Below are 24,394 nucleotides of genomic sequence, written 5' to 3'. Positions count from 1 at the left end.
GCAAAAATGTAGATTACAGCAGCATGATCCCACATGTGTGTAAAAGCAGATGTGAGAGCACACATCGAACCTTCTAGGGAAACACCTCCAGGCATGAACTTTGAAAGGGATGCAAAGGAGATGCTCATAGCCCAGAACAGACCACAACCACTTCAATCTTGGCCTTCAAATCACTGGTCTAACACCTGCTGGTTCCCAAGCCTATAAACTCATCCTACCCACCCAGCATGGTTGTTTTAAAACAGCCCTTGCCCTGCCACCCCCCACCCCCCAAAAAAAACCTGCCTTTGCCCACACCTCACTGACTTTTTAAACCCGAACCAGAGAACACAGAGGACTGACTTTCATTCTCCAGGTGACTCCAATGTGCAACCAAGGGCCAGAGCCATACAGTACAGGATGCCAATGTGCCTCGTAATTCAGGAATTCAGGGAAGGCCCAGATAGAGCCAAAACGAAAGGCCAAGTATGACGAGTGTGGTGCTGACGATGATGTTTGTAGCAGCCATGGGGAGTTCCAGACCCCAGGCCTGAGCCGTTCATGTCAGTGTGGACACGGTGCTCCCCGAGGAGGGAGATGGTCAGTGAGACAGGAGCCACCCAACCTGGTGGATTTCCGGTGTCCAAATGGGTTAAGTGTTGTGGAGAGAAATGAGTTAATACATGTCACCTGCTCAGAACCATGCTTGGCATATAGTAAGCACTCAAAGTTAGCTACTTTTCAAGTAAAGAAACAGTTTTGGGGAAAGTGCTCAGTAAAATATTTCAATAAAGAAGATCATGTTTACTCTTACAGCTTCATGAATGGGCTCCCAGCCCCATTAGAAGGAAACGCAGCTCAGACTTCTCTGTCACCGTGATCTCGTAAATAATCTTGCGACGTCTAACCTGTGAAAGATGAGTCCTATATATGCAGGGGACACATCGAGAAGGACAAGAGACCGTGAATAGCAGATCAACGAAGAGCTCAGGAGAGTGAAAGATTAACAGTAAAATAAGTTCTTACTCTTCACTTCATCCACTTCTATCCATTTTTTATGAAAATCTAATCAAGAATGTGAATTACGAAAAGCCTGGTTACAACAGGAAGACGGGGTTGCTCTCGCTTTTAAGATGGAGACTCAAACGTTATTTGAGCAGGAAGATGCTGAAGATGGTTCTGGAATGGATGAGGACACTGTTCTGTGGCAGGGTCAGAGGCATCCAAGAGCAGTCTGGAGAGCATAGGCAGGCCATGGCCAAGATGGACAGACCCGTGAAAGCTGCCAGATAAGGGTGCTTTCCCTTCAGCTGCTGGCTTTCTTCCACTCCCTGTGCCACCTTTCTCCCCTCAAGGCACCCAAAGGGAATACTAACCCCAGCCTATCCTCCTGTACCCACAAATCCCTTCCAGATCTTCCTGAAGCACCCTTAGCCAGAGTTCCCTAGAGTTCACTTACACTTAGGTCACACCCTCCATGTGGTACCCCACATCCTCCCCTGGCTGAAGCCTCTCACCCAGAGGCTCAGAGCACATGGGAAATGGCACAGGGCCCCATCCCCATGACCCCACTTGCTATGTGATACTGGGCAAGTTTCGCTTGACCTCCTGGAGCTGTGCTTCCCCACCTGGGAACGGGAGCATGGCACTTGCCTCCTGGGGCTGTGTGGCAGGGCCCGGGGGTGGAGGCTGAGAGCCGTAAAGCACTGGCCACTTGGAAGTTACTTGAAGAAAAAGAGAAGCAAGCCCCTTAGGACAGTCACACAGCTGAGGTTGGTTATTTCACTTTATTTAGCAAACAGTCGCACTCTGAGCCCTACACCAAATTGCTCCTCCAGCCTCACTCAAGGGTCTGCCTTGGGAAGAAGCTCAGAGGGCAACCAGGAAGGCCCAGGTTCCCCAGTCAGCCCCCGCTCTCCACTAACACACCCTGCACAGAACAAAATCACTGCTCGCGTCCTCAGGCACCCACCCCAATGTGGTTGGGAGGCCCTCCAGTGTTCAAGAGCCGCCTGCCAGGGCCCAGCTCCAGGCATAGACTCCTTCCTGCTCCTGAGATGCTGGCAACAGGCAAGTACCTCTGTCCCCAGCTGTGGGGGTGCCAAACCCTATTCCCTAGCCCTGCAGCCTGTCCCTGCTGGGCAAGAAGCAAAATGTACGAAAATACTTTTTTAATTATTTCTTTGAAACAGTTAAGAAATAAGGTCGTCTTGTTTTTCTTTTACAATCCCAGTAAAAAAAAAGTTCACATTAGTGCTGGGGCCCAAAACTAGGCCCTTCCCCGGGGCAGAGCACTGGCCACTCAGTAGAAACGCTTGTTCCGCTCCTGCCGCTTCTGAAACACTACGGCCCCCACCACAGCGCACACGATGATGCCCAGGAGCGCACACAGCAGCAGCAGGAACACCCGCCACCCCGTCAGGGGCCCGCTGCGGAAGTTTCCGGTCGGGTCATCCACATTGTCTGGGGGAGAAGAGAGGGGGAGCTGAAGTGGCAAAGTGGAGGTGTCAGGCGGGCTCCTAGGAGACAGGGGAGTCCGACAGGACGGGGCAGAGCGACAGACCGCAGCTGGCCAGCCCTACAGAGGGATGGACAGAGAGATAATCCCACTGGGACCGAGCTTCCCAGGGATCAAGACCCCAGGAGCCTTCTGCTGCAAGAAGCTGGTGAAAACTGAATTCCTGGCCTCCCCAGGAGAGCCTAAGTCTGCACAGGCACAAGATCTGTGTCCACAAGCCCCACCCCAGGCCTGTGCAGGGGTCCAAGGTCCCCCTCTGGAGAAACACAGCTCTGGCCAAAGGCTGCCCTCACACCTGGATGCATTCCATAGCTCCTAGGGGGTCTCCCAGCCCCAACCCCCACCCCACCCCCGCCCCATCCTTCTGCTCCAGCCACACCACTTCCCTGCCTGCTAAAACCAACAACAACTCCGCTGGGCATGAGGCCTTGACACATGAGGTATCTCTTGGGATCCCACTCACACTGGGATGGGAAACTCATGATCTCCCTTTTATAGGAGGCTGACAGCAGGAACTGACTTTGTCAAGTTCATCAGTCTACGGTGAAGGGACTGGGGTCTGGACTCATGTCCTTCTGCCCTGTGCAGCCTGGGCCCTGTTCCTGCCACTTGGCCTCCCTCCCCAGCCACAACCCTCCACTCCTTAATGTGGGGGCTGCTCGGGGCCTGGAATGCCAGCCAGGAGCCAACTTACATCCTCCTTTCCCACACAACCTGACCAGGGCAGGTCTACTGACCCGGTCTTAACACCAGCCTCTCTCCTCCTCTGCCTCAGTCACTAGACTAAGGCCCAGGACAGCACCTAGCCCATGGTTAGCTAGGCACAGAGTAGAAAGTCTGGAACCATCTGCTAAAGGAACGAAAGGATCAACAAGTCTGCAAACCAGTTAATCCCTGCCTAGCCAACCTCCATGGGGTTGCTGGGTAGGTCAGAGCAGATGAGGTCTCTGAAAGCTCTCAGCAGCCAGAAACCTTCAATCAAAGGCTGCAAAAACAGTGGTGTACGGTAGGGTGTGTTTAGCCTGAGATGTTTACGAGAATCTGAATCTTAAAACAGTGAGGTGTCACATAAAATGCTGGGTTTCACTCCCGCTCCCACTCCACATGGTGACCTTGGGCTAGGCTGAGAGGTTCCTCAGTGCCCTGACCCTGGCCCACAGGCACAACTTCAGGGTTCTTGGGGTGGATGTCCACACTCACAGGAGTTTCAATTCAACCAGAACTGAAGACAGACTGGTGGCTAATTAGCTCTGTGAAGACAGACTGGTGGCTAATTAGCACCACGGGAAGAGTCTGAGCTTTTGGGGCTTTGCAAAAACTTAAGGTCAAATCTTGCCTTTACTTGTTTCTAGCTGAGGAAAGCTGGACGATCAGTTCCCCAGCTCGTGGCAGGACCTACTGCCCAGGCCATGCACGAGTTGTATCAGAATGCCCTGCACGCCACCTACACCAACAAACTGCCCCTCTGGCTTTACTGGCCATTTACCCAGCACCAAGCACGGGCAGAAGCAGATGCCAGATGTTCTCATATCTACTCATTAGCACTGACTGCTGATCCAAGACCCCAGGCCACAACCACAACCGGACCAGAGGAGAGCAAATGGATGATAGGCACTCAGCCAAGCTGGCCCCTCCACCGCCGCCCCCCAGGCTGGGATGGGCCTCAAGCATGTACCTTTGGGTGACTTGAGGAAATTAACGCTGGGCTCAATCTTGGTCCAATCAATGTTCTCTTCATCAGGAGTGTGTTCTACCATCAGCTGGAACAGCTTCATGGAGATGATGTCATGATTGTCTGCAGGACCGAGAGTTAGCTTATAAGGGGCACGGAACCTGCCTTAGGGCCACAGCCCATGTCCCTCCCCAGAGTGAGGATGCTGCTCCAGTCAGGGAAAGTAGCCAGGTCCCCCAGAAAGAACGCTGCTCCTGCCTACTGCGGGGCCTGTTTTCTTCCCAGCGACCTCCAGCCACCCCCAGCAGGCGGTATTCGAGGGGCTGGAATACCTCTAGAACTCAACAATAAGAGGCAGCAGAATGGACAGGAAAAAAAAAAGCATGGGTTTTACACTCAAAATCACCTGGGTCTAAATCCTGAGTCAGTTTCCTTGTTTGTAAATCCAGGTGATAATCTCCACCTTGCCTGGTTATCATGGCAAGAAAATGAGAAAGTACATACAAAGCAGAAGACATTGCCCAGCAGATAGTATGTACCAGAAAAAACTTGCATATTATTCTATGGCCGGTTGAGAAGCCTGATCCTCCCAAGGGGCAGGCAGGTAGCTGCTAGGCACTCCCGTCAGAGACCCAAAAACAGGATGCAGATGAACGACTCCACTACAGCTGAGGGCTAGGCCCCAATACATAGGCACTGACTGTCCCTGAGGAGACATGAGAAAGGCTCAGGTCTAACCAGTTTGGGCAGAAGAGAACCTCTGCTTGACACTAAGTGATCACCCCATTTTGAGATGGGGAGGTTCAGAGCCAAGACGAGGGTCCTGGTCCCTTGATTCTAGTATCAACACAGCTAACAAGCGGAACCTGAGTAAAAGCCTCATGTCAAAACTCTGGAGACTGGAAAAGGGAGAGCCTAAAAGCAAGGAGCTGGCAACTGGGTCAGGCAGAGCCATGCGGTACCTTAGAGCCCAGCGTGCACAGCCCCGGGGGCCCAGGGACAAGTCCTGACTCTGAAATCCGACGGCAGTTCCCATCTGAGCTCTGCCCTTCCTAGGTCTGTGAATGTAGGGAAATCCCTTCACCTCTCAAACTCCCCAGGGTGTCAGGGGTATAAAAGGGCAAAGAGGGGCGCCTGGGTGGCTCAGTCGTTAAGCGTCTGCCTTCGGCTCAGGTCATGATCCCAGGGTCCTGGGATCGAGCCCCACATCGGGCTCCCTGCTCCGCAGGAAGCCTGCTTCTCCCTCTCACACTTCCTCTGCTTGTGTTCCCTCTCTCACTGTCTCTCTCTGTCAAATAAATAAAATCTTAAAAAAAAAAAAAAGAAAGGGTAAAGAGGCTGCTACGTCATGTGACTATGAGATGCCTGCTGCAGAGGCTTGCATTCACAAGCCTTTGATGAATGGCTAGGCACTACTACGTACACAGCCATCTCCAGCACTCTTCACCGGGCCTCTCCAAACAGCCCCAGAGAGCATCCACTGCCACAGATCTGGCTTTGTTCCCAGAACCTTCTCCTGACACAGGCTGAAATACCATCAGACGAAATTCCAGATAACCTGAGGGGAAAGACTGTGGTGGAACCCTAGATGAAACAGGACTGACAGCCAGCTGATAAGTGACTACCAGGCCGTCCACAAGCAACTAATGATTCCCTGAAGCTGGGTAATAGGGGCAAAGGGACATATTGGACCATTCTCCCCACTTTGGGGTATATAATTAAAATATCCACACTAAAAACTTTAAAACCCCAAAGCAATGACTCTCTGGGGACCAAGTGGGCCCAGACATTTCCATGAAGGGGAGGCTCCTGGACAGTGGCTGGATTACAGGCCCTGGAAATGTCCATCCTGAGGATAAATAAGCCCTTTGTCTGAGTCTTTACACTGCTTCCCACTTCTTTTCAGCAGGAGCTGGTCCTGGGCCTGGTGCCCTCTGAGGGCCCTGATGCCTCCTGAGTACCATGGCCAAGGGTCACTATCAAGTGTCACCCAGGCCCAGTGGCCCAGCAAAGCTTTCAGGGGCTGGCAGCAGCCCAATGCTTCTGGAGCACACTGTGGGCCAAACAAGAGCCCTGACTTTATGAAACTTACAGTTCGGTCAAGGGGACCCAAAAAATAAATTACATGGTAGATTTCAAGATAGTTAAATGTTATGAAGAAAAATAAAGCCAAGAAAGGTGATAAGGAGTACACCGGAGACTGGTGTATGCATGTGCAGTTTTAAATAAGGGAAGCAGGGGCACCTGGCTGGCTCGGTTAGTAGAGCATGCGACTCTGGATCTTGGGGTTCTGAGTTCAAGCCCCACACTGGGTGTAGAGCTTATTTATTTTATTTACAAAAGTAAAAAAAAATAAATTAATAAGGGAATCAGGGAAGGCCCCAGTGAGGAAGGGACATCTGAGTAAGACCGGAACGAGACAAGAGTGAGGCACAGGTACAAAAGGCCCGGTGGAGGGCGCTGGCGGGTCTGAAGAACAGCTGGGGGTGATGTTAAGGGAGGGTCATGAGTCACAGGTGACAGGGTGGGGGAGGCACTGGCACACAGGGCCCAGCAGACCACTACTAGGACAGACAGTGGCCTTGACCCTGCAGGAGACAGAAGTGGTGAGACCTCACTTGAGCTTTCACGGAATGATTCTGGCTGCTGAGCTGGAAGAGACTGTCGGGGGCTAGTGTGGAAGAAGGGGACCACATGGGAAGCTCACACAGTCGTCCGAGTGAAAACAATGGCCTGGACCTGCCAAGTAGTAACAGAGGGGAGAGAAGTGGTCGGCTGCACTGAGAAGACAAGGCCAGCAGGACTCACCAAAAGATGAGAGGTGGCGTGTAAGAGAGAAAAGAGAGAACGGAACGACACCAAGGTTTTTTGGGCTGAACAACTAGAATAACAGAGGTGCCATTTATGCCTCGGTGGCAAGATGTGGGCTTCAGCTGTGGGCATGTAAAGGCTGAAATGCTTGTTGGGTATCCAGGTAGAGATGTCAAGCAGGTTCTTGGTCACATAGGTCTGAAAGGTCTGAGCTGGTGACACAAAGCTGGACTCTGCAGCATCTGGATTCAAAGCCCCCCAGTTGCTAAAGAGAGGGGAAGATGGCTGAGGGAGTGCTCATGGAATAAGCCCCAGGTGTGCCAACATTCCCAGACGCTGGAAAGTGGAGGAAGAAACCCAGGTGCATGTGCACCCAAATGAAGGGAGTTCAAGAAGGAAAAGTGATCAGCTATGTCACAAGGTTCCAACAGACCAGGGAAGGTCAAGATTGAGACTTAATGCCTTGCTCAGCCCAAACACTCACCGGACAGGTCTCCAGTGCCTGCTGAAGCTCCGAAGTAGTAGCCGGTGGGCAGGCGCACTCCCGTGATGTCGATGCAATTCTTCCACTCATTCTTGTCCTCTAGGTCAGTCATCACCTGCAGCCAGCAGCAAGTCAAGTACACACCAGGCCCAAGCCCGCCCACCTCCCCGAGCCCCTACAGACAGAGCTGGCCCTGGCCCGCCTGCTCACCGTCAGACGGCCCCGGGAGTAGCGCACAGCCAGGAAGGTATCGTGATCGCGGTTACGGAAGTCTGCCGTGCAGCCCGCCAGCTCGGTCCAACGGCCATCTTTGCTATGGTCGTAGGACAGGGAGCCATTGTTCACCATCACCGAGACGTACGGGAACACACGCTGAGATCGAGACACCAGTTAATCCATGGCCAGTCCAGCCTGTGGGAGGACCCTTTTGTGCCAAGACCAGGGAGAAGTCCTGGTCCCCACCCCCCGGCCAACTGCCCAGCCCTTCCTGTCCTGCCTGAGGGAGAAAGTAGAGGCATACCTCTGTGGTCTCATCGTTGGGATATGTGTCCAAGAAGATGGCTAAGCCGTGGAAGTTGTCTTTGCTTCCAAACACAGGCCCTGGAATTAGAAGGAGATGCTCTCGTAATGGGAGATACTGGAGTTGTCCCCTGGGTACCTGAAGGACAAAGTAATGCCAGTGTAGGTGGGGGAAGAGAGGTTAATCTGTGGTCATTCACCCAGGAAAGGGAAGGAATCTCTAAGGGAGGGGAGGTGTCAGGGGTGCAGCAGAGAAGACTCAAAGTCTGAAACCAGAACTATTGAGGGGACAACACCTGGCCTTGTACTCTGACATGTCTTGTGACAAGAGGGCAGAAAGGACCCCCACAAAGGAAATCCCATCCTCTAACCCAGGGGCCAGCAACTTTCTGTCAAGGGCCAGAGAGGAAACATTTTAGACTTTGCAGACACACATGGTCTCAGCCACATAGCCTTGTTTTTGCTTTTCTAAAAAATGGTAGAATGATGGGGCGCCTGGGTGGCTCAGTCGGTTAAGCATCCAACTCTTGGGAGCTGGCTCAGGTCATGATCTCAGGGTCCTGGGATTGAGCCCTGCATCAGACTCCGCACTCAGCTCTGCTTCCCCTCTTTCTCTCCCTCTGTCCCTCCCCCTGACTCGCACATGCTCGCTAGCATGCTCTAGCGTGCACTCTTGCTCTAAAATAAATCAATCAATCTAAAAAAAAAAAAAAAAAAAATAGAACCGTAAAATCCTTTCTTAGCTGGTGTACAACACCAGGCCACAATGGGATACAAAATTGAGCTGCAGGATCCAGCTATCCCTCTTCCTATAGGGATACTTTCCAGAGCAGACTCGAGGTCCCGGGTTTCCTCAAAGAGGAGCAGCAGGACACTAACAGGAGGGTGCAGAATGCCCCCACCTAGACAAGCGCCTCCCTACCTGGCACAAGGCGGTCCCGGGTGTACCACAAGGCAATGCCATCTCCATGGAGATTCTTCTTCCCTGCGCCATGGACTTTAAAGTGGACATGCATCTCCCAGTCCTTGAGGAAGCAAGGCTGCAGGGAAAGCAGAAAGAAATGCTCAGAGGCTATCCCCAGGCTATCCTGCCAGCAAGAGGTGACCCAGCACAGGCCCGTCTCCTCCGCTGACACTGGCACTCCTTGAAACAGGGCCAGGCAGCAGAGTCACAAGTGCCACTGACCAAGAGACACCCCACCCCCTGGCATTCTCAGCAGGAAGGGAGGGGGCTGCTGGGCTTCCCAGGTGGGGAGGAGGGAGGCACACAGTGTCCCAAGGCTGCCTGAGGCCCAGACTCTGCCCATCCTGGCCCTAGTCCTCTCTCGGGTCTGGCCACAGGTTCTCACTCTTATGATTCACTTTCCTCAACACCAGCCAAACCCATCAGCCGTTTCCTCTCCATCCCCACTGCTTCTGCCCCAAAATCTTGTGGAAGGATTACTACCCCTATTTGGGCCACATACTTTACCAAAAAGAAAACTCATTCGGAGACAAAATAACTTGTCCACAGCAGGTTAAGTGGATGGTCTTGATTCATACCCAGATCTACCTGACTCAGAAACTTGTGCTGTGTCTTGATCTTCAAGACTTTAACAGAAAGTGCAGCAACTCTTTTCTGGCCTCCCACCCCTACTGTCTTCCCTTCCAACCACACTTTCAAGCTGAGGGACTCAACCCCAGGTCTAGATGACTCCAAACCCCAAGCTCTTGGCCAGCACCCGTCCTGCCTCTTACAGACCCAGTCCAGCTTCAGTGTGATGGCAGTGCCAGGGCTGGGGGGCTGGAAGGGTCATGCTCTGGGGTCTCTGGGCTATTGTGATGTGAGAAAAGGCAGATATTCCCTGGCATTCAGAAACACAAGGTGCAGAGCAGGGCACTATCCACAATAAGGGGAACAGCCTGGCCTCACCCACCAGGAAGTTGCTCATGAAAACTAAGGTGTTGACACATACTTTGACAAGAATCCACTTGGGGGAAGTCTACATATGGGGATGTGAGCAAGTGTTTAAACAAAGGTCCATTAGAAAAGCAAACTAAACCAAAATGTCGTTGACTTATCAGATTGGTGACTATTAAAGAGATCATTAATACCAGTGTAGAGGAGGATGGAAAGAAACACATGCTCTCAAACAACCAATGGGACTGTAGATGCTCCCATCTTCTTGGGGGCAATCTTGTTGTTGCAGCTTTTTAAAAGACCATGGCAGATCCATAAGCCTTTACACTTGAAGATATCAAAGATATTAAGAGAAGAAAAGTAAGTTACAAAAGTTCCTTTTTTTAGAAAAAGGAATTCATATACAGATAGAAAGAAAAAAATCAAAAGAACATGGACCAATATGAACGATACGTGACTTTGGTAGGGGAGCTCCAAGAAATGTTTACTTTCTATATCTGAATTTTGTATAATTAACATAGTTTTTAAAAACTCAAAAATAGAAAACTTTATATCCTCTCTTGTGTGATCTGGCTTGGGCATTCACTGATTCATCAGACTTACTGTTCTGGCTCTGGGAACCAAAAACCAAGCCCCTGAGAACACAGCTGGCAGACACCTAACCAACAGCTTGCAAGGAGTGTGAAATTTTGGCCTTCCCAATTCTCGGCAGTTCACTGGCTCTGGGAAAATCTGCATTCTAGAGGGGACAACTGAGAGGTGGTAAGACCAGCTCCCAAGGCCAGATGAACAAAGCTGACACCAAGGCCTACTGAGGGAGTGGAAGGCCTGGTGAACCACCCTTGTCTTGGGCTGACCACAAAGATGGCAACCCAAATATAAGAGTGAATGAGGAAAAGCCCTCCCAGGGGCGGTTGCTCAGCTTGAGCCCTCTCATCCCTTAAAGTAGATTAAAGTGACTCACCCAAGCCTGAAATTTTTCAACAATCTTACAAATACAGTATCTGGCATACAATAAATAACCAGGCACAAAAGACAAGTTACCAACAAAAACAAAAAGGGAGGGAGGGAGGAAACAGGCTGATGGGAACTCCAGATACTGGACTTGTAAATAACTTAGTTTCCTACATTCAAGGAGATAAAAGACAAGACTGAGAACTTTGGAAAATAACTGAAATTTTTAAAAACTCACCTCACAAAAAAAATCCAGAACTAAAAGAATATAATAACTGAAATTAATAATGTAATGGACAGGCTTAACAACAGATAAAAAACAGATGAAAAGAGAACCAGTCAGTGATCTCAAGGCCAGTCAGATAGATAAAAATATCCAGGAAGAAGCACAGAGAGTGAATGGTAGACACAAAATTGTCAATAAGAGACAGTGAGAAACTCTAAGATACGTATAACTGGAGTTTCAGAATGAGAAGTGAGAGAACAGGTCAAAGGAATAGAGATGTCCACATACTTAACTAAAACTGATTCAAAGACATTACACCACAAACCTTAAATCTTAACAAACCAAAGGAGACAAATAAAAAGAAAACCATACCTAGGCACATTAAAAAGGGAGGGAGGGAGAGGGAAAGAGTCTTAAAAGCAACCAGAGGGGAAAAAAACCACAAGATTATCTTCAAAGGAACAATTAGCCTGTTATGGGCCTTCTCAACGGAAACACTGGGAGCAAGAAGACAACAGATTGAAATATTTGGAGTTAAAAGAAAATAACAACCAACACAGGATTCTATACTTAGCAAATGTTATCCTTTAAGAATGAAGGTGAAATTAAGACATTTTTAGATAAACAAAAACATTAAAACTGTCTTTCATTCATCAGAAAGAAGGAAAATTATCCAGATCCAGAGTAAAGTCAGAGATTCAGGAAGGAACAAAGAGCAACCAATACAGTAAATGTGGGGGTAAATAAATATTTGACTGTATAAAACAATGTTTTATGTGACTTAAAACAGAAAGGATTAAAATAAATGACAACAATGGGGTAAATAAAGTTAAAGTAATCTAAGATCTTTGCATTGTCCAGGAAGAAGGTACACATTATCATTAGACTGGTAAAATATGGCTGTGTGTGTGTGGTTTTTTTTTTTTTTTAAGATTTTTTATTTATTTTTTGATGGAAAGAAAGACAGTGAGAGAGGGAACACAAGCAGGGGGAGTGGGAGAGGGAGAAGCAGGCTTCCCGTCAAGCAGGGAGCCCGATGTGGGGCTCGATCCCAGGCCCCTGGGATCATGACCTGAGCCGAAGGCAGACGCTTAACGACTGAGCCACCCAGGCGCCCCTGGCTGTGTGTTTTAAACTCCAGAGTAATCACTGAAAAATCAGGGATCAAGAAAAGAACTTTCAAGCTAGCAGAAGACTAAAAATGGAATAAAAATTAACTAACCCAAAAGAAGTCCAGAGAGAAAAATGAACAGAGAATGAGCAGTACAAATAGAAAATAAATAATAGGAAGGTAGGTAAAACCAAAATCTGGGGCGCCTGGGTGGCTCAGTCAGTTGGGTGTCCAACTCTTGGTTTCAGCTCATATTGTGGTCTCAGGGTGGTGAGATCGAGCCCTGCATCGGGCTCTGCGCTCAGTGCAGGGTCTGCTTACAGCTCTCTCTCCCTCTGCCCGTCCCCCTTTCTATTTAGATAAATAAATCTTTAAAAAAAAATCAGTAATTATCGTAAATGTAGATGACTACCTGTTGATAAGGCTACATAAGATCGCTCTGTATTATTTTTTACAACTGTATGTGAACTGGGGTGCCTGGGCAGCTCAGTCAGTTGAGCATCTGCCTTTGGCTCAGGTCATGATCCCAGGGTCCTGGGATCCAGCCCCATATCAGACTCCCCGCTGAGCATTCTCCCTCTGCCTATGCTCTCTCTCTCCCTCTCTCTTAAATAAATAAAATCTTTAAAACAGAACAAAAACCTGTATGTGAATTCACAATTATCTCAAAATAAGTTTATTTCAAATAGTAAATAAAGAATCAAAGACAAACTTAAGAGCTAAAACTATAAATCTTAGAAGAAAACACAGGGAAAATGTTCACAACATTGGATTTAGCAAGATTTCTTGGACAGGACACCAAAGCACACACACAAAAAAATAAAGTGAATTTCATCAAAATTAAAAATTCTTGCACATCAAAAACATCGAGAGTAAAAAGACAAACCACAAAATGGGAGAAAATATTTCCAAATCATGTATTTGATAAGGGGGTAGTGTCTCCCAAATATACAGAGAGCTCCTAAAGTTCAACAAAAAAAGAAAAAAAAAATTTCAAAATGAGCAAAGGACTTGACTAGACATTTTTCTAAGGCAGAAGATAAACAAATGGCCAATATGCACATGAAAAATGCTCAATGTCATTAGTTATTAGAGAAATGCAAATCAAAACCACAAGATACTGCCTCACACCCATTAGGATGGATGACTATCATCAAAAAAAAAAAAAAAAAAAAAAAAAAAAAAACAGAAAATGAGAAGTGTTGGCAGGGCATGTGGCTGGCTCCGTGGATGGAGCCTGTGACTCTTGATCTCCAGGTTGTGAGTTCAAGCCCCAGATTGGGTGTTGAGATTACTTAAATAAATGAATAAACTTAAAATAAAACTTAAAAAAAAAAAAAAGTGTTGGCAAGAATGTGGAAAAACTGGAACCTTTGTGCATTGCTGGTGGGAATGTAAAATGGTGTAGTTGCTGTGGAAAACAGTTTGGCGGTTCTCAAAAAGTTAAACATAGGGGCACCTGGGTGGTTCAGTCAGTTAAGTGTCTGCCTTCGGCTCAGGTCTTGATACCAGGCTCCTGCTCTCTGCTCTCTTCTCTCTCAAATAAATAAAATCTTTTTTTTTTTTTAAGATTATTTATTTATTTATTTGACACAGAAGGAGAGATAGTGAGAGAGCACAAGCAGGGGGAGCGGCAGGCAGGCAGAGGGAGAGAGAGAAGCAGGCTTCCCACTGAGCAAGGAGCCTGATGTGGGGCTGGATCCCAGGACGCTGGGATCATGACCTGATCCAAAGGCAGCCGCCCAACTGACTAAGCCACCCAGGCACCCCTCAAATAAATAAAATCTTAAAAAAAAAAAAGTTAAACATAGAATTCCCATATGACCCAGCATTTCCACTTCCTAGGTATATACTCAAAATAACTAAAAGCAAGGACTCAAACACTCATGCACACCCATGTTCACAGCCGCATTACTCACAACAGCCACAAGGTAGAAACAACCCAGGAGTCCAGCAACAAATAAATGGATTAACAAAATGTGGTAAACACACACAGGAATATTATTCAGCCATAAAAAGGAATGAAGTGCCGATTATGCTACAACATGAAACTTGAGCTACGCTAACTGGAATAAGCCAAACACAAATATTCTATGATTTCATTAAATGAGGTCCCTGAAAGAGTCAATTTCAGATGGAAAGTAGACTATTGGTTACCAGGGGCTGTGGGGAACTGGGAATGGAGAGTCACTGTTTAATGAGCACCAAGTTTCAGTTTGGAAAGACAGGAAAATTCTGGAGATAGACTGTGGTGATGGTTGTACAACAAGGTGAATGTACTTAACGCCACTGAACTGTACACTTAAAATGGTTACAGTGGTAACTTCTACGCTATGTATATTTACCATGATAAAAAATGTCTGTGGGAGTTTCTTTTGCATGTGTGCAGATACATAAGTACAATAATCAAGTACTTTTTTTAGCTAGCCATTACATTTTCCAACACCATTTAAATGCCAATGAGAAGGCCACTGAAGAGAAATTTTTCATAAAGGGTTTAAAAGTGAAGAAAAAAGGTTAAAATGACAATCTGTTATGTGTTTTACCACAATAAAAATAAACCAATAATCCCCCGGAAGCCTAATTATGTGCTCTTTACAGGACACAGCTCTGAAACATAAAGGAGTGGAAAAAAGGAAAAGGGCAGAAAACATACAGCGTGTGAACGCTAACCAAGGGCAGGCTTGTGCGGCTATACCGACAACAAAGTTTAAAAGGAGACTTTTTAAAGATTTTTTACTTATTTATTTATTTGACATGACAGAGAGCGAACTCGAGCACAAGCAGGGGGAGCGGCAGGCAGAGGTAGAAGCAGGCAGAAGCAGGCTCCCCGCTGAGCAGGGAGCCCGATGCGGGACCCGATCCCAGGACCCTGGGATCACGACCTGAGCCGAAGGCAGACGCTTAACCGATTGAGCCACCCAGGCGCCCCTAAAAGGGGACTTTTTAATGACAAAAATATTTAATGAAAAGTGTTCATTTACCAGGAAAATTTTGGCCTCAAAATCTATAAAGCAGAGACTGACAGAATTACAAAAGTAAAAACAAATCCACAAAGCAATTCTAACATACCTCTTCAGTAACTGATAAAAACGAGCAAAAATGTCAGGAAGAATACAGATATTTGAACCCAGTCAGCAAATCTGAGCAAGGACCTAAATGGCACAATGCACTCAACTAGCTGAGAATCCGCATTCTTTGCAAACACACACAGAAAATTTTCCCAAAACCTGACCATTTCCAAGACTCAACAGACCTCCAAGGATGGAAATAATAGCTTGTGTTCTTTCACCATGATAAAATCAAACTAGATATTAATGACAACTTAATTTTTTAGTAACTAGAAAAGCCTTTATGTTTGGAAAAAAAAATGTTAAATATATCTCACCTCTATAAAAGCCCAGAAACCAGATTTCAAATGGTCTCTTTGGAGCCCACGAGTTTTCTGCACCTGGGAACAATGTGCTGAGCTAAGACCCCAAGCTGGTTCAAGGGGTTGCCTCCAAGCAGAAGGGCAACTGTAAACAGGGAGATGAGAAATGAACACCTACTCTCCTGCCCCTGGTATGGTTCATAGGGAGAGGAGTTTCTGGAAAGGGTACCCAAAGAAGCTGAAACCTGGAAACTGATTCCTACAGGACTATCCAGACCTTAGAAAGTCTCTGCATACGGCAGATTGAAGACTGCAGATCAGTGGAGGGAAATACCAAGATAGAGAAAATATAAATCTTCTGAAGGATTTTAAGCAGGTGCAGGTGAGGTACCAGCTGGAACGGATTCTGCTGGAAGCAGCAGAAGCTGCTTTTGGAGACAGAAAGTGACACGGCCATGGTTTTCCACCCTCGCTGCAAAGCTGAGCCAGCTGGGGAGCTCAGCATAACGCCCTGGCCCTCCCTGGGGCCAACTAAATCAGAATCACCTGGCAATCATAGAGCATTTTACAGTTAGTGGTTTCCATGTCTTTGCTCACAACAAGTGGAAGACAGAGCTAATCCAGTAGTCAGCTCATACATCATGACACATTTTGATGAAAGATCACTAAATGATTTGGGGTTTGTAAACCTAAAGAAGTTTAAAATATTGAGTAATTCTGCTATAACAAAACTCCCTCGGGTGCCTGGGTGGCTCAGTCGGTTAAGCAACTGCCTTCGGCTCAGGTCATGATCTTGGAGTCCCCGGGATCGAGTCCTGCATCGGGCTCCCTGCTCAGCGAGGAGCCTGCTTCTCCCTCTAATCCTCCTCCCTCTCATGTACTCTCTCTCTATCTCTCTCATTCTCACTCTCTCAAAATAAATAAATAAATTAAAAAAAAAAAAACCTCCCTCCATCTCCATTACTATCTAAGTGAACACAGATTCTCAGGATTCACACCTGTAAAAACAAAAAGCAGAAGTGGTGCTGAGGTGCTGAATACTGTCTTATTCTGACAATAATATCCATCCAGACAGGGATGGAGGGACAACAGTTTATTGGGATGTATTCAATAAATTTTTACTTTTACAATAATTATCAAAAAATTGTGTAATGCATTTATTTTGACCAACTGTGTATTAATAATTATATTCCCCCCAAAATAATAAAAACGTTTCAAGGTCCCAAAAAAGTTAAAAGGTTTAATTTATTTTAGTTGCAGAGGAATGGGACAAGTTATTCAGTAAGAGATTTTCAAGCACTAAATATACTGCATAGAACAAAATTCTGTGTGGGATGAAATGAAAATACAAATTCAAAAAAAAACCCTGATGTATAATTTGCACTGATTCATAGTGTTTAAAACATACAGTGGATATCAAATTGAAATATTTAGATTCCACTGAATACACTTAAGAGTACTGAACAGTTTCATTTTTTTAATTTTTTTAAAAGATGTTATTTATTTATTTGACAGAGAGAGGCACAGCGAAAGAGGGAACACAAGCAGGGGGAGTGGAAGAGGGAGAAGCAGACTCCCCGCTGAGCAAGGAGCCTGATTTGGGGCTCGATCCCAGCACTCCAGGATCATGACCCGAGCTGAAGGCAGACACCCAACGACTGAGCCACCCAGGCGCCCCTGAACAGTTTCCTTTTAAGATGGCAATATTTAGGGGCGCCTGGGTGGCTCCGTCAGTTGAGCGTCTGACTCTTGATTTCAGCTCTCAGCTCAGGTCATGATCTCGAGGTCTCACTCCCCCGCTCAGTTCTCAGTTTGCTCAGCGAGGAGTCCGCTGAAGAGTCTCCCCTCCCCCTCTGCCCCTCCCCCCCCACCGGGGCGCATGCGCTCTCTCTCAATACATAGGTACACAAAATCTTAAAAAAATAAAATAAAATGGCAATATTTAAAATATGCTGGAAACTACATCCTTTACAAATATTTAAACTTAAGAAAAGCAATTCTGGACATCAATTTTTAGAAAGTGCAAGAGGGTATATACTTTCAGACAGTACATCAGCCAAAAAATCTTAAATTCCACTCTGCAGCCTCCACACAAGGCTCCTCAGGACCAGCCCCATTCAGCCCCATGGGCTTCCCTCTGTCCTGTGCTCCAGCCATTGGACTCTTGGGAGTTCCAGTCACCTTGGGGCCACTCCTTGGTCTGAACCCTTCTACCCCAAAACAGCAGAAGCTATGTTTTCTCTGCTTGACAATAGCAGGTGCTTAGGAGTATCTGCTAATTCAGTGCCCCTCCCAGAAGTGAGGACAAAGAAAGTCCAGAAAGCACCTCTCCAGTCCAGTAAAGGAAGAGACGGTTCTTGGGAAACAATAGGCAGAAAATTCTAAGAGTTCCAAGCAATTTCTTTCAAGAATTAGAGGAAACACTCCAACCCTTTCAAGAATATCTGCAGGGCCAAATAGGAAAAGCCCCAGAAGTGAATGGAGATGTGGGGGAAGGAAGAGAATTAAGAGTCCAGACTGAAAATTTGATGAAGGTTAAGTGCAGAATTCTCTCAGCCTTGTGACATCACCACACCACCGACAATGCCAACCAACAGTTATCCACAACCATAATTAAGTTACTTGTAACTGAACCAATTTCTAAAAGTTCCAGCACTATTTGTACCTTACTTAAAAAATTAATGACATACTGAACTCACTTCCATAAAAAATGTAACCCTACACTGTAATTTTTAAAAATTATCTGAAAGCCCTAGACAGAGTAACGTGACAGTATGTGACGCGGGGGAGAGAAAGTAGTTAATGAAATACTGAGTGGGTGGCAGTCAAGCTGAGATATACCAGATGAGAAAGAAGCAAGCAGGCATGAAGAGCCAGGAGGCAGTGTCCCAGACAGAGGGAACAACAAGTGCAAAGGTCCTGAGGCAAGAAGGCAGCCAGAGAGGCTGGAACAAAATAACCAGTATAACTGGAGATGCCAAGCACCAGGAGCCAGACTGTGTAGACATATGCTTGTTTATCCCCTTCACCGGAGACCCCAGGCTCCGAGGATAAGAGCGAAAGCTGAAGAAAGTAACCCAGAAGCCCCTAGCAGAAAGGAGAGGAACAGCAGAAGGGACAGGCAGCTGAGGCAACACAAGGACAGTGTGGGCTCCCAGAACTAAATGGGGAAGCCATCCAGAATGGACGAAAGAACAGGGTGATAGAGAAAAGTAGGACAATGGTCAACAGCTTAGGCCTACGGGAAGAACTAGAATCAGGCAGGTTGAGGTAGGAGCAGCTTCCCGCCTGTGACCCAGCCCGAAAGTAGTCCCCTTTCCTAACCTAGCCTTTCTCAGTGTAGAGTCCGTGTAGCAACTTATCTTGGCCACTGGTCACGTATGACATGCCAGTGACACTTGAGGTTCCCTAACCTCTGGAGTAAAGGTCACAAAAATTAAAACTGCCCACAAGTCCAGCTCCTCTATACCACTGATGACAAGACCCTCCATGAAGCACTGGGGAAGTGGACTAAGTCTGCAAGTATTTCTAAGGGATTCCTCACTGTCCAGAGGGAGGGGAGGGGTCATGTGTAGCAAGTGAAGTGCTGGGCTTAGATATCAGACAGATCTGAATTTAAATACTGATTATACCATTCACTGTCTGTGTTAGCTCTGCATAAAGCCATGACAGTCATCGACTTCAAAGAGCCTGTTTGAGAATTAAATGCAATAAGGCATTTTAAGTTCAGTGCCTAACACACACAAAATACCCAATAAAGATTCCATCTGTCCCATTTATCCCACTATTGACAGAGTTGAATTCGGACAGCCTGAGAGCGCCAATGCTTAGTAGCTATGCGACTTTGAGCAAGGCACTTTCAACTGAGCTTTAGCTTTGTCAGTAAAATGGAGATAACATCACTTAACTTCACCTGGCTTTCGAAGAAACTAAATGAGAAAGGTGTGAAGTGTCAGGCACAGCTCCTGACACACAGTAACTTTAGTAATCATTCGTGGTAACTTCAATAATCACTGGTGAGTGCTATCAAGATGAGGAAACCTTGGGTGGTGGGGGATGCAAGCCTTCAAACCAAGCGCAGGTCTGGGGTGCTGCGGAGACTGGGAGTAGTGGCTTACTTAAGGATATACCTAGCGTCCTGGGAGCCACTCACCTGGTGGTTCCAGATAGAGCCCTCTTTGCTGCGCTCATCAGGGGTCAAACGCACGTACTGGCTCGTGAGTATAGTGCTGCCTTGGAAGTCCCAGAGGGGCATGGAGCTGGAACCGACCCCTGTGGGCAGAGATGGGCGTAGACAGGTGCGTAAGAGGCCATGCCAGGACTGGCCTTGCCAGAGGCAGGAAACCCACACGGCTGCTTTGCTCGGGAGAAAGGAAACCCCTTTACCCAACCCTGTCCAGCCTCGCCCTCACCCTACACTCATTCTCGCCCCAGGCCTCACCTTGGTAAGGCTTGATAAGCGAATGCTCTCGCTTGAGGTGTTCACTGTTGCCGTCAGTTATATCCGCAACAACCGGCCCCAGCAACAGGAGAAGAAGTAGAGGTGTAGTGGGGCCAGGGCCGGGGCCGGGAAGCCCAGGCCTCCCCGGGCACCGCCGGCCCCAGCCCCAGCGCCAAATCCAGCCTTCGACCGCCATTCTCCGTTCCTCTTGGCCACTTCCGCCCTAGGACTTCCGCCTTCCGGGTGTCCCATCTAATGTCCTCCGGCCGGAAACCCTTCAACCCTAGTGTCACAGGGAAGTTAAAAAAGCAAAGCCTCGCAGCCGAAAGGAAGGCGGCTTTATTTACTGAGCAGCCCTCCAGCCTGGTCAAGTGCTGTTCCATCTCCTCGGCGGCTTCGAGGAACCTGTCGGCCAGCCTCAGCAAGGGGTTCCTAGGAGCGACAAGAGCCGCAACCAATCATGGAACAGCACGTTAGGCTTGTGAGCCAATGAGGAACAGAAGGGTAGTTTGATTCAGGGCAGCACGAAGGTCGTGTGCGTAGCGAGGCATGCTGGAACCCGTAGTTTTTTGGAGCCTTCCGCACAGGCTGGACAGACGAAGACTATAACGACCTCGGCCACCGGCCGGTGATCACGTCTCTGTAGTAACGTTTCCCGGTCCTGAGGGGAAAGAATTCAGAATGGAAGGAGGAGGCCTGAATTCCAACTCCCTCGCCCCCTCGCACTCACTGGGTGGCTCTGGCTAGCCTCTCTTTAGCCTCTCTGGTCCCACCCCTCTCCTAGAGTCACGCCTTTGCAGACGTAGAATTCCCAGTTGAGGGTGTGCACTACTACCACCAGCTCCTGTGGCCCATAGCGTTTAAGCAGGAGTAACAGACCCGGATCCTGTCCCGGACCCCAGTGACGGTTGGGACCCACCCGGATCCAAACCATCTTAGTGCCCGCCCGCTGCAGCTGGAAGCGGCCATAAATGGTCCAGAAAAGCTAACCTGTGGACCTGAGGTTAAAAACTGCTGGCCCACAGCCAAATAGAGCTCTGTTTTACCTGCTCATGCTATTTCAATACAATGATTTAAATATCGATATTTTTATCTTTTATTATTTTAAAGATTTTGAGAGCAAGAGCGCACAAACGGGGCGAGGGGCATAGGGAGAGGAAGAAGCAGACTCCCCGCTGAGCAGCGATTCCCAGACGCAGGCAGCCACTTAACAGACTGAGCCACCCAGGCGCCCACTGATATTTTTAAATGTACAGACTTGACATCAGAAATCCAAATTAACGGTTTTTTCAGAAAAATCTGGAGCTCCAACCACACTACGCCTATGTGGCCTTACAAAGGCCTTCCCCTGCTTAGCTAGCCTCCCCACTGGCCGCTAATTTATAGCACCTGCTCCGCCCCTCTAGCTATTTGAATTAATAACCCCTGTTACAGATCAGGGGGTGGGAGGTGGAATCATTGGTTGGTTGCTCCTTTATATTATCCAAGAATCTGCCCTTTTGAATGAGTGAACTTAAGATTAGTGCTGAGACATCTTTATATGATCACATATTTTTGATTAGCTTATTATTAATATGCTCGTATATGTAGTACAAACATTTAATACAACGAAAGTCCCCTGCCACTCCCCTCCCAAAGAGTATTCCCTTTCAGAGATTTATCTATATCTATACAAACAAGGATATGTACCCTCCACTAGACCTCTAGGAAGGCTAGGATTTTTGCCAGTTATGGTCACTTCTGAATTTCCAGCATCTAGAACCACACTTGGCACAAAGGAAGTGATTATTAAGTAATTAGTAAAAATATGAATATTTGTTCTAGAACCTGGAATTGGGTCATGGAGCATGAGTAGGAGTTTACCGGCAGGGGAAAAGGCATTCTCAGCAGAGGGAACAGGAGATGCAAAGGCCCAGAGGGATGCCTGAGAGCATATGGGATGAAAACAGTTCGGAATGGCTGAGGAGAGGTGGGGGAGAGTGTAGCTGAGGCCAGAACTTGAAGGGCCTTCAATTTCCAGCTAAGGAACGTGGCCTTTTTCCAGAAAGCAATGGGATGGTTTTAAGCATGAGAGTGGCCACCTGGGTTTCTCTGGCTACGTTGAGGAGAAGAGATTGGAGGTGGACTACCCTACCCAGGTGGGGAGACTGAATAGAAGGTCATTATGACCAGATGAGAGATAGCAAGGCCTGATCCAGGGAAGTCTCCAGAGGGAAGGGGGATCAGATCTCCCACAGGGAGACTAGATATCAGTAACTGATCCCCTGTGGGAAGCCAGGGAGAGAGAAGTTGAGAACAGCGTTCTGAGGGCTGGAGGGGAGAAAACTTGATAAGGACTAAGAGATGGGAAGTCCCAGGGTTGGCTGGGGTCCCTGGGATAAAGATGTGGTCAGAGCTGAAATTGGTATCCATAGTGGAGAGGTGAGGAGAGGAGAGGATGACCTTAGCAAGGGTCAGAGCCTGTAACAGGGTCTTTTTGGGGAGAAAGATGAACTGTTGGCACCTGGTCTGGGGGCAGCCCTGGTGCAGCTCCTGGCATCCAAGCACACCTATTCACAACTTAGCAGTATCTAACTTGATGTATAACCTTGGGCAACTCACTCCTCCCTGAGTCTCAGTTTCCTGATCTGTAAAATGGAAATAACACCACTCACAAAGAGGGTGTTAGGATCAAATGAAGTCATGTGGGGAGAAGACCCTGTAAACGGTGAAGCCCTCCATGAAACCTAGGCCCAGATCCATGGCACAGCAGATAGGCAGTCTCTACTGACATCACACACCCTAGAAACCCCTCCCAGGCACAATGCCATTGTCATGCACCTTATTAAGACAATGCTCCAGGCCCAAAAGCAACCCCCAATACACATACCAAATCTGACTGAATCCCTCTATCTGGGGGACCTGGAGCAAGGTGTCTGGGAAGAGGGGAGTCAGGGCCCGGTAAAGAGGTATATTAAGTAGGGTAACACTAGCTGCTATCACAAATAGACTCGAATGTGTGCAACGGTTCAAAGATTATTCCTCACTCATGTTAACAGTGCAAAGCTAGTGTTCCTGGTTGATGGGTGGCTTCCCTTTGTGCCCTAATACAAAGACCCTGTCTCCTTCCTCCTGTGGCCCCACAATCCCTTAATCTCCTGCACCCAGCCAGCTGAAGGTGAAAGAAACAATGTGGAGGGCACATACTACATAAACGTCTTGGCCCAGAGACGGCACTCATCATTTCAGTCACTTTTACTTGGTGGGACTAGTCACAAGGCCACACCTGACTGCAAGTGAGCCTGGGAAATTAAAGTTTAAGCATGCACCCAGAGGAAGAGGACATGAACTTGTGGTGAAGAGTCAGTCAGTTTCTGCCACCGAGAGGTTCAAGTCACAGCCGTGGAAGGGGACGGTGGGATAGAGGGTAGAAAACTGAAGAGGGACCCAAACCAGAGCGGTGGGTGACTTGAGCGCACTAAGCCCATAACGTAAGGTAAAACGCAAGCCCTTGTAGTAGGTGCATGCCTGTATAAGAAAGAGGCCAACTGAGGACTCTGGTTAGGGGCCCCGAGTTCAGCTGGCCCGGGGCCGGGGCTGGGAGGGCAGGGTGTCACTCTTCAGCTGACCGTACTACACCAAGGTAGGATTTTCGTGTGAGTGAGAATGAACACACAGGCATCACACATAGATGCCACCAACGTGTTCCCCTGCCTGGGGGGGTGGGCACATGTCACCAGGGTGGCTGGGTGCTTAGGTGCCTATGTGCAGTTGTGCCTGTCACAGGCCCAGGGGTTTCTTATGAAGGGTGAGCCTATGTGTTTATAACATGTATACCTGAATGGTTTGGGTGTGCATGACCATGCATGCAAGGTGTCCATCTGTCTGTACACTTGGACACATGCCTGGGCAGTGTCTGGGGATAAAGGTAGTCGCTCTGCATGCGCACAGCTGCCGGGGGTGGGGGTGGGTACTGAGTGTGCACCTGGGCAGCACAAACACAGCAGGTGTGAGATAAGCGTGTGCTGAGTAAAGTACTTGTGTGCATACTCGGTGCGCATATCCGTATGTTTGTGCGAGCCCCCGTCAGGGTGCAAAAAGGTGACTAAGTGTGTGAGCACACACTTCTGTGTGCCTGGACATGATCTTAGAGCTCCCTGGGCTGGGCCAGACCAGGCTCAGCTCCTTCCTGGGCGCACAGAGGCCTCTGCAATGTGCTGGTAACAGTGTGGGGCACTGCCAAAGGTGCACTGGTGGCATGTATGTGCCTGTGAATGTGTGTGTGTGTACGCGCATGTGTGTGCTTGTGTGTGCTTGTGTGTGTGTGTGTGTGTGTGTGTGTGTGTGTGTAGGAAGAGGCATTCGCTCTCTTAGACCTTGCTTCTTTCTGTGGTTCGGTTTCTATAGAGACACTTCCTGTGGCAGAG

The 24,394-nt window shown here is 48.0% G+C and overlaps 1 protein-coding gene across 2 annotated transcripts; it reads right to left on the bottom strand.

Moving 5' to 3' along the window:
* Nucleotides 1-1,747: 1,747 nt before the first annotated feature.
* Nucleotides 1,748-20,227, bottom strand: LMAN2 (lectin, mannose binding 2). Of its 2 annotated transcripts, none has more exons than XM_025866962.2 (8): nt 19,989-20,226; nt 19,701-19,819; nt 8,906-9,023; nt 7,985-8,064; nt 7,675-7,836; nt 7,465-7,579; nt 4,173-4,292; nt 1,748-2,442 (listed from the first exon to the last, which is right to left on the bottom strand). In XM_025866962.2, the coding sequence occupies exons 1-8, from the start codon at nt 20,182-20,184 to the stop codon at nt 2,282-2,284; spliced, it is 1,071 nt and encodes a 356-aa protein (XP_025722747.1). In that variant the 5' UTR covers nt 20,185-20,226; the 3' UTR covers nt 1,748-2,281. The 2 variants fall into 2 exon arrangements, with proteins under 2 accessions (XP_025722747.1, XP_073745663.1); XM_073889562.1 differs by lacking the exon at nt 1,748-2,442 and adding an exon at nt 2,456-2,557 and having other exon boundaries at nt 19,989-20,227.
* Nucleotides 20,228-24,394: the final 4,167 nt, after the last annotated feature.

The sequence above is a fragment of the Callorhinus ursinus genome, unplaced genomic scaffold (assembly GCF_003265705.2).
Source record: "Callorhinus ursinus isolate GAN/ISIS: 27379988/994484 unplaced genomic scaffold, GSC_fseal_2.0 scaffold3, whole genome shotgun sequence".
In the NCBI taxonomy this organism is placed as follows: Eukaryota; Metazoa; Chordata; class Mammalia; order Carnivora; family Otariidae; genus Callorhinus; species Callorhinus ursinus.
Note: the sequence above shows the minus strand (reverse complement) of the source record. Positions and strands in the feature narration are given on the sequence as shown.

What these genes read in the sequence shown, in the direction of transcription:
- LMAN2 (XM_025866962.2), bottom strand. Translation starts at nt 20,184, where the DNA reads ATGGCGGTCGAAGGCTGGATTTGGCGCTGGGGCTGGGGCCGGCGGTGC. An exon ending in GCTTATCAAGCCTTACCAAG is followed by an intron (nt 19,820 to 19,988) that starts GTGAGGCCTGGG and finishes CTCTGCCCACAG; the next exon opens with GGGTCGGTTCCAGCTCCATG. An exon ending in CCGGGACCGCCTTGTGCCAG is followed by an intron (nt 8,065 to 8,905) that starts GTAGGGAGGCGC and finishes TTCTAATTCCAG; the next exon opens with GGCCTGTGTTTGGAAGCAAA.